This window comes from Aptenodytes forsteri, unplaced genomic scaffold (assembly GCF_000699145.1).
Source record: "Aptenodytes forsteri isolate BGI_AS27 unplaced genomic scaffold, ASM69914v1 Scaffold482, whole genome shotgun sequence".
NCBI classification, from domain to species: Eukaryota; Metazoa; Chordata; class Aves; order Sphenisciformes; family Spheniscidae; genus Aptenodytes; species Aptenodytes forsteri.
Genome location: NW_008795046.1, coordinates 880,029 through 889,798, shown reverse-complemented (window position 1 = coordinate 889,798; position 9,770 = coordinate 880,029). Strand labels below are relative to the sequence as shown.

At 42.7% G+C, this 9,770-nt stretch overlaps 1 protein-coding gene across 1 annotated transcript in view; it reads right to left on the bottom strand.

Annotated features, from left to right (window-relative positions):
• BTBD11 (BTB domain containing 11) overlaps positions 1-9,770 on the bottom strand; it is a 77,139-nt gene that overhangs the window by 2,552 nt on the left and 64,817 nt on the right. The window contains exons 12-15 of the mRNA XM_019471452.1: positions 9,148-9,250; positions 7,324-7,405; positions 6,245-6,313; positions 2,953-3,066 (exon numbers count right to left, since the gene is read on the bottom strand). Coding sequence (XP_019326997.1) covers positions 2,953-3,066; positions 6,245-6,313; positions 7,324-7,405; positions 9,148-9,250 — 368 coding nt within the window. The remainder of the gene's footprint in view (positions 1-2,952; positions 3,067-6,244; positions 6,314-7,323; positions 7,406-9,147; positions 9,251-9,770) is intronic.

Below are 9,770 nucleotides of genomic sequence, written 5' to 3'. Positions count from 1 at the left end.
AAAAAAAGAAACATATTTAAAAAAAAAAAAAAAAAAAAAAAAATCAGAAAAAACCCGAAACAGATTAGGGCTAGGTAGGATCTGTCTTCCCAAGGAAAATGAATGAATTTAACTTGATTTCAAACCATGCAAGTTTTCATCAAATTATGAGTGCATTATTTTGCACCTGGATGTGAGAGCATATGTGTGAATCTGTATTCTTCTCTGAAACACCATTCATCCCTATTCATTATTTCAAAATATTCACGACACTGATGAAATAATGTACTTTTCTTCTTCAGATTTGTTCTGAGGCCCAGACCGCAATCTGTGCAAGTGCTAAGTGTTTTAGGCATGTATTTGAAACTCCAAATTATTTTGTTGGGAGTTTGGAAACATTCATGTAAAACACAACTGGTATCTAGTGGTAACTAATCAATCACCATTATAAATCCAATTTGCCCAGTTACTTCATTTCTTTCTGGAAGAAAAGAACAGTGACAAAGGCTTTGACAAATGAAACCCTTAAAGTGATACTAATCAAATGACTGCCTTTGTAGATGTTGCAATTTTAAGAATGGAAAGCCCATAGGGATGCCACAGATGATTTTAATACACTCAATTCAGCTTTTAAATTGTAAATGTGACTAAATCCATATTGTTTCACCTTCCTACCAGTACTTCACCTCTTTGACAGAGGGTCTCAATCTCTTGTTCCTACAGCTCCTTTCACACAGCTCACCACCCTGCTAAACGCTGTTCTACAGCCGAGGCCCCCACCACAGATAGCTTTCAAAATCTGTGCTCACTTCATGCCATGCTTCCACCAAATCATATCTTTCTCTCAATCATGATGACAAAGACTGTGCTCCACGTGTCTCTGGGCCAACCTGCTCGCACGTCCCCATCTGGAAAAGCAGGTCTCGGCATCGCCTGAGTTCCTGCAGGTGCAGCTGAACTTGCAAAGTAGCAAGGACTAGAAATGGTACCTACAACAGGAGCAAGTTACTCAAAACCTACTTCTGGCTGACGCGGTGGTTCCTGGCTTCAGTGCCTGCTCACCTTATTCCCATCCTGACTGCGGTCTAATATGAGCTTCTTCCACACTTCAGAGAGCGACATGGAAAGGCAGACGGTTGGCTGGCAAGCTGTGCTCAAACTGCCTACAAGCTCCCCTGGCTCATCAGGACCATCTGGCCTCTTCAGCCACATACCATTATCTCATATTCACATAACAAACAAATGAAGCTACTGTGTGACGGGAGCACTCTGGGCAGAACGATCTGTGCTCAGGTTAATCACCTGCACATCACAGAGACCAGGAGCAAAAAGATGGAGTGTCTTCTCTGCTCTGCAGACAGCGTAATAGAGAGGTATCTGAACCAGCTTTAAATGCGCTAGTTCAGGTCCTGGAAACCTTCTAGTTACAGCAGTATGAAACTTAGCCTTGGCAATTTACTGGAAGCAGGGTAAATTAGCCCATGCAGAGCTCTAGCGTGATGTGTCTTAACTAATTCCAGAAGTCAAGATTTCATTCACAGCTAGCTTGGCTATCTGTGCAATGCACTACCCACGTCAGTGCAAACATGACCCTGGCCGTAAAAGCCTCTCAAGTGCACTGTTTCCACTGACTCCACTGGGAGATGCAGGCACAGAAAACTTGCAGGCTGGGGCACTTGCAGGCAAACAAGGATCTGGATTTAGCCGCTGGGTTTGTTCAGTCCCAGCATCGGCAGTGTACAAGTTCCTCAGACAGGTCTAAAGCTCGGTGTAAGAACGTTCTTCAGTCAGGGTGTAAATAACAGCCACATTTCACAATTCAAGGAAAACATGTGATTTTAAAACAAAATTATTCATTTTACTTTAAGTAACGGTAATACAAACCAAGAAGTTCCCACACGAGCTAGAAGATAAATCAAATGTTTTTCGAAAGATTCCTGCACTGCTGATTTTTTTTCCTATTACAATAAATAGACCTGCAGATGTACCTCATTTCTTATTCATTTTATAGGTGGAGCTTTATGCTATTTCAAACACTGATTGCGCGTTATCTGTACATCAAGCCCTAACATTACTACTCTGTAGGAAATACCTGATGATGGGAATGGAGGTCAGATCTGCAGGGGTTTGGAGCAATCTGCAGGATTACTCTGTTCAATCAAACCTCCATGTCACGCTGCACTGTTTTATCTTTTGCATAGACAATGTAAGTTATAGAAAAAAAATCATCTAAGGAATGCTTTAAAAATATTTCATTGCAACTATTTGTGTATCATTTCCATCTTCAAGTGAAGGTCTAAATCCTAAGCACACAAGAGGAGGAGAAAAACTGAAACTAATCAATGCGGCAACCACCTCCATCAATGAGCGAAAATAGGTTTTCTAGGTCAAAAAATGCTATGCTTTTATGCCTAATGACTTAGGCCCCATCACAAGCTAAGTAAATAATTTGATTCCAATAAGAAGCTGTGAATCTCTCCTCTCCAAGACATAAAATTCTCATTATCATCCTTGCACGGCTCAGAGATGTTGCACTTTGACAACGTGGCATTTTTATATATTGACAAACTGTCACCAGCATTGATTATATCACCCCAGTGGGCTTCAGGCAGGAAGAAACAGGAAATTTTGAAGGCAAAATGCAGCTTGGAAGGTGAAAGAGAGGTGTCTTATTCAGTTAGGTGATTCCTGTTGAGTAACTCATCAGTTTGGGTTGCCATGATAAGGGATAGGTCTGCCACACAGTGGTACACTCAAATTGAGTTTGAAGCACTTAGAGAAGGGGGTGAGCAGTTGCCACAGGTGCTCTTACACTACATGATTTAGGACTGTCACTATACTAGGTACTTATTAGCCACTCAGTCCCAATAAATAACAAATCTTAAATAAATAACAAACTATCACTACTTATAAAACTGACCTATGAGTATGACGACAGACACATAACATGCAATCATATGCGGTTATTTTTACCTTGGCATGATTATAAATATCCACGCAGTTTTCTGTATTAATGCTTTTTGCGCAAATGATCTCACAGTGTCGTTGTAAAGCTTCAAGCTGGAAAAATTTAGCAGCAGAGAGAAGCTAAAAAAAAAAAAGGCAAGGAAAAAAGTAGTCAAAACTGCTGAGTGATACAGAATCAGAGCTTGCTTCTTCACTGTTTCATGATATTTTTTTCTCTGCCCCGGCTTCAGTTAGCATGAAAGTACTGACAAACAGTCAGAATGAGAAGGTTGCTTGGTTGCTTCAACCCTTTGCAGTCCCCTGTAGATCAACACTGTGGGAAGCTGTACACGGAGAGACCACCACAGGCTGCTCAGGTCCACGTGCTGACTTTGGGATGGGGGGGGACGGTGAGAGAGAAAAAGGAAATGGCAGCTTGGAAGACTGTGGTCACTTTGCAAACATGACTCTGCAAGGAGGGATCTGCAATTACATTCCAGGAAAAAAAGGTTCCGGTTCAACTGTTCCCCAAGCTCTGGCTGAAACAGAGCACTTGGGCTGGATGTGGGGATGTCAGCAGAAGGGCCGGGACCAAGAGTATGGAGGAATTCAAACCAGATGATGATAACCACCCTGGGCAGTCTTAAAAACCTAGAGAGGCAATAAACCTCAAATCTGTCACCTCAGCAGGCTCAAGGAAATGGAGTCAGATCTCCATATGCTCCTAGCTTTAGTTCGCGAGCAGCGGTAAGGTCACGTCTGGGCCACGGGCACTGAAACACTGTCTGGCTCCACCTTACTCCAAGGAGTGGGTGGGTGCACAGCGGGATACGATGCAAAGGTGGGAACCAGCTTGGTGCGAGGCACTGCCCAGTAACACTCACGTTAGTGTCACGTGTCTGTATTGCTGCACTACCATGGCTCTCGTGCCATCAGGACTCAAGCTGACCTCCCTCTTTGGCCCTGCATCCGCCCTATGGATATACTACCTGGACTGGCACCGCCTTGGGGTCTCTGCATGCCACTGTACGCTGTGGGCATGACCTGAAGCTTACACCGCCTTGGGGTCTCTGCATGCCACTGTATGCTGTGGGCATGACCTGAAGCTTATAGGGTGAAAATGGCTTAAATTTTGAGTTCTCCAACTGATTTCAGTAGTGCTAGGATTTCCTCTATTGCCCTCTTTCTGTCCTTTTACAGCTGGGAAAAGGAATTTCATTTTCTGTCCTTCCATGGGTAGGTCATCACCTCTGGCTCTCTGCTCTGGTTTAGGAAGCAGGTTGGGGTTCTCCATTGCTTGACACCTTGCTCTAACTCAGCCAGGTCTCTTAGGCCAAGCTGTTCAGGTGTTTGGACATTTATACAGCCCTTATCATCTAGGACTGCATGACAAAAAGCTATCCTGTGAATCCCAAAAGGGCTCTCATGCTGCTAGATAGGAGTGCTGGGGAACAAAACCTTGAAACTTCCATGACATTATTCTGACTTCTCCTATGCAGTCCGCTCAAGCTCTGCTTTAATCCTATAAATAAATCCAAGTGCTGGAAATCTGCAGTGCTGATGTGATAGCAGCCAGCTGGCCCCAATTATGAATTGCAGCAAAGACTTCTGTGGAGTATTTCTGGTGCTTCTTGTTATCATATTTGTAATAAGGAAAGTTGCTAAATGCAGTTTTGAAAGATAAAGCCAAATCCTATTCCAGCTGCCTCTGTGGCTCAGGCAGTCACGTGCTGGTTTGTAATTACTTTAAACTGTGAGGAACCGTGGCCAGATCTGTTATCAACAGATCAATCAATCAGTCGTACATTCTTGAGTCACAGAAGTTTTGAGATGTCACAAAAGTAGAGCAAGCAGACAGCTGAACTGCAGCATAAGCTTTTTAACAGCCTAGGTGATAACACACGCATGTCTGTAAGGCCCCTGCACTGCCTAGTCTGAGACTCCTTGTTTCAGAAAGGGTTAGAAATTCAGGAGCTTCTTTCAAAACTACGAGTGAAATAGAGAATCAGTCACCTTTTCCTATAAAGCTCAGAAAGTCAATGTGGCTATGCTTAGTTAAAAATCCACCGCCTGCATCGGAGAGGGATAATTTCAGTCCTGACTAATTCCATCCTCTGGCTGCCAGCAGGGTTGGTACAGTTGTCCCTGTACCCATCAGAATTGATTCACCCTGGCCACTCTATACCCCAAAGAAGAGTTGCTCCCAGTTTCTGGTTAGCAGTACTCTGGTAAAAGCCAAGCCTCGCACGGAGACTAACTAATGTAGGCAACAGTAAAACATCATGGTGGCCGACTCTAATCTGCACACTGATGATTACCAGCTATTTAAGTAGCTGTGGTTTTAGTATTTACTGTCCTGTATTCTTTTTGGCTGCCATATTTTGGTGGTTGTCAACAGGAAAACTCCCTGAATGACTATCAAGAATTTGCTCAAATATGTCTTAGTTCTATATAGTTGGAGTCGTTAGGCTGATCATAGCTGGCAATGACAGCACACCGTATTTGGAAGAGGATGACTTAACATCCATACAGGTTGTGGATGTGTGGCGATACTGAAGGCTCAGTCAGCTCCAGTTGGCTTCGTTTGGCTTTTGCAAATGAGCACAATGGCACTGGATGTTTTACATCCAGTGAGAAAGGGGCAAAGAAGTCTCTGTATCTCAGGGAGCAGCTTAAGGTTTTATTCAGAAAATTTGACAGTCACATGCTTGAAATTGAACTGAACTGTGACTCCAGTGGGATTTCTCCCATGGTTAAAGCCAGGTACGTGCCCAAGAATTCTCTCGAGTGAGGAACCAAACTGGATGCTTTTACGCTGCTGAGATAGGTCTGGACATGCAAGCCTGAGCTAATGAACCAAAAGTAAGATTGTGACAGAGAGAAGCTGACCGGCCCAGCTGGAGCAGAGCACCTCACCTATCAGGCTGAGAGAGAGAGAGAGGATGGTATTCTATGCTGTCGGGAGTTGCTTCCAGATTTTGGTAACACCAGCTTTGCATTTCCTTGAAAGAGCCTCTCGAAGCATCTAAGTAGGTATTTTTATTTCAGATACTTTTTTTGCTTGATGCTCACAGTTTTTCTACTCTTTCTTCTCTGACAGTCAACTTCACACTGGCAAAAGTTACCATAACGGGCAACCGGCATAGGAGGAGACTGAGTGTCTTCCGCAGGACTGCGGACAGCCTGGCCACTCTGGGTGAGGCACTGCTGGCTCTTACAGGAGTGCTCATGTCTTGCCCAATGGCCACATGCCCTTGGGTGAACGGTACACAGTTCACTTAGCATTGCTCCCACTGCAATTAAGATAAATGTCTCTTACCTCCATAATTTCATTATTTTTAATCAGGAGTGACTCTGCACCTCCATAATAAAGATACTGCATAACCAGCTGTAATAAAACAAAGGGAGTGTTTATAAAAAGCAATCCAAGACATCAGGGAACAGGGAGTGATGTAAAGATTGCAGGCAATACCCGAGGCTCTCCAACACCACCAAGGATTTGTAGATTAAACTGGCCCAAACCTCCTGATTTCAAGATATATTTGGTTACTGTCTCTCTCTGCACAGTTCAATGTTTCCTTCTCACAGGCAGTCTAACGTCTCAACCCTCACCAGCCACACTGTCTGGACTTTCTGGTGAGCTCCAAACAGTTTGCAGGAAGCCAATTAATTAATTCTGAATTTTCAATGTATTTCCCAGTATGTTAAGTACATCATTGATTCAGGAAAATAGAGCATATATAATGGTTATTCCCTTATTCCTTCCCTGGCAATGGCAGCCCCACGGTCACCCAGCTGTGTGTGGGCATGCATGGATGATGAGAAAGAGTGAGGGAGGCTTTGCACTGTAATATGAGCCAGCTAAGATCCCTCCGCAGTGAGCTTCCAGCAAGCCTGAAGTTATCGTAGGCAGCTGGGAATTATCTGCAGCGGTAACAGTTGATACATGGAACAGTCTGAGCTCCGACTCAAATAAAGGGAAGCATATACATGTATATGCTACAGATAGAGAAAGCAAGCTCTCTATTTTCATGGCAAAAACATCAATTGAACAATACTGCTAAGGAAGGGAATGAACTGTGTCTCTTCCAAGCCTGTCCCTTACATACAGAAAGAGCCAATGAGAGAAAGAAGAATCAAGTGCTTTACCTTGACATGCACTGCTTTGTCTGCATGCCCCGTATAAGTGAAATGCATGCTATTGTATCTGGTCAGGCATGACATCTGCAATCAATAGCACTCTGCAGCTTAGTGTATGAACGGAGATGAAGCCTGTGCTCATGAGACCACTACTCTGAGCTACGTGTTTATCAAATACATACGTACTAATTTGGACAGGGCATGTACGATGTTCCTACTACATGTTCCATTCAAATTCAATGTGAGAACTGACTTTACCTGAAAGATGGGGTACTTCACATAGTTGATCTCAATACAAGTACTATCAGATGAGGGCTTGCTAGACAGCAATGCTTTAAACCTAAATAAAAAGGAGCAAGATTGAAATACCAGCCCAATTATCTCTGTGAAAAAGTACAGCAAAGTGGAAGGACAGCATCAGCTCTTGCAAAAACAGTACACTGAAATGAATGGATTTGTCACCAAAAAGCATCAAGATTTAGACACTGACATAAAATAAAGTTCAAACCAAAAGGAAGAAGCCTCTCTTTTAGGAGATTTCGATTTGAAATTTTGGAAAAATGCATCTAATATCACAATAGAATAAAATGTACATAGGAAATCCAGATACTGTAATGATGCATATTACAAAACCAAAATAATTTTTTTCTTTTTTTTTTCTTGGAGGCAACATGATCTTTTAGGAAGACTTGCAACATTTAAAAACTGCACACCTCCTTTTTTGAAGGAGATAAATTTTGGCCTATGTCCATTATGCTGGTTTAAAAAACATGTTTTGGAACAAAACATTAAAACAACTACACTAAGACTAATGCTTCTATGCAGGCTCAATACAATTGTGTAAGAAGAGGCAGGAGAGAAAACTGGATAGGTTGCTGTTCTCTGATTATCAAAACCTGAAATTCAGACACAAGTTTCCGGAAAAAAACACACTGTAAGTTAATAATTGCAGATTTATGTGAGACGTACATATGTAGCAATCTATTTCTTAAAATTAGATATTCCCATTTGATCAGAAGGTGAAAACGGGAAACGCGCTTTCAGAAACATCTGCCCTTGTACTTCCTCTTTTTGATAATTCATCCGACCTTCTAGCGGTAGTGCAAAGCTTGGCTTATCTATCAAGACCAGCATTTGCTGGACGGTAACCTTTTCCATATCACGACTGCATCTTGTTAATTAAAATATGGGTAACAATTGATTTGCTTTTACTAGTGTCAAACTCTACTATGAACACAATTTAGTGGGTTTAAAGCTGGAGTTTGGAACGTGTTTGTACCTCTACCAAAGTACCCATTCCTTAATTGAAGGCAGGGCCAGACACTACAGTTGCTTCATGCAAATCTCTCTACTCTGTGCTGTGGGTCGGCAGCATGTCTAGCATCAATCCCCACACTGCTCAAACTGCCCCAACTCAGTGGCTTGTCCTTGCTGCATCTTGAAATAAGCCCTTATGGAGGGCCAGCTAAATTGTTTAAAAGCACACCTTTAATTATAAAGCTGTGTACAAATAAGGTTTGTGAGCAACTTCAAGGTTGGGTTGAGCTGGGTAACCCACGTCCAGCCTTCTGAGCACAGGGAACCGACTATAAATACTGCCTTTGGATACAGTATGATATGTTTCGTAGTTATTTAATTTTATTTAAAAAATGTCAAATGCTGTCAATGAATTGTGTGATAGTAGCTTGTTTTTCCTGGAGACTGCCTACACTGATGCGAGGCAGGATTTAGCCACTCACAGGATAAATGATTATTAAGAATCAAAGTATTAAGACTCCTCTATGATTAAGATGAGGAGCTCCATGCAAATGTGTCTCAGTGGAATGAATGATGCATGGCCAGAAGCATAGATCATTTACTGGGTGGGAATCTAGTCATGGGAGCACTTGTTAAACGTCCTGCAGATCAACCAGAAACAAGCTGTTGAGATGTTCTGCTTAGGAAAAACTAAGCTTGGGCCATTAGCCCTCAAAGAATCTTAACAGCAGAGAAAAAAAAAAAAAAAAAAAAAAAAAGAAAAAAGCAAGACCACAAAATCAAATTCTGTTTTTGTTAAAAACCAGAAATGTCTCTATATTTTACCTTGGTGATGCAGTAAATAGCAACACTCTGTGTGCATAAAACGGTCTTCCTTCCACCAGAAATGTAACATCTGACATCTCTTTGTTGTTAAGAAAATGGGGATCTAGAATCACAAAAAGAAGGAAAAAAAAAAAGCCAATAACTTTAGTTTGGAAGAGGTCATGAACGTACAGAATTTTTTCCTGTTTTGACAAAAGAAGAAAATAGCGTAAAAGGATATTATTTTTAATGAGTAAAGCTCATAAAGCTATTTTGGGCAGCCTGAGACAGAAGCCCCCCAGACAGCCACGTGGAGTTCAGACAAAGGGAATTCAAAGCTTTGAAGTTGTGAGGACCTTTGCTGAGACAACAGCCAGCCGTCCCCGCCGTGTGGAGCCGGCACAGCCTCCCAGCTCTGCTACCCAAAGCAAAGTGCAGCTGAACGGATGCTGGAGGGCCCTACGCTCATTTATACCCTGCAACGCCCTTCTCCCTGTGTGGGGAAGTCTTCGTGCCAAGGGGAAGAAGGTCCTGGAAAATCGCTTGGGTCTTCTCTCAGTCACATTAAAACAACCTGGGCTCTGTCAGCAGGGCTGGGAGGGCTGTGCCGCCGCGGCATCACCCACAGCCAGCCATGGCGGGGT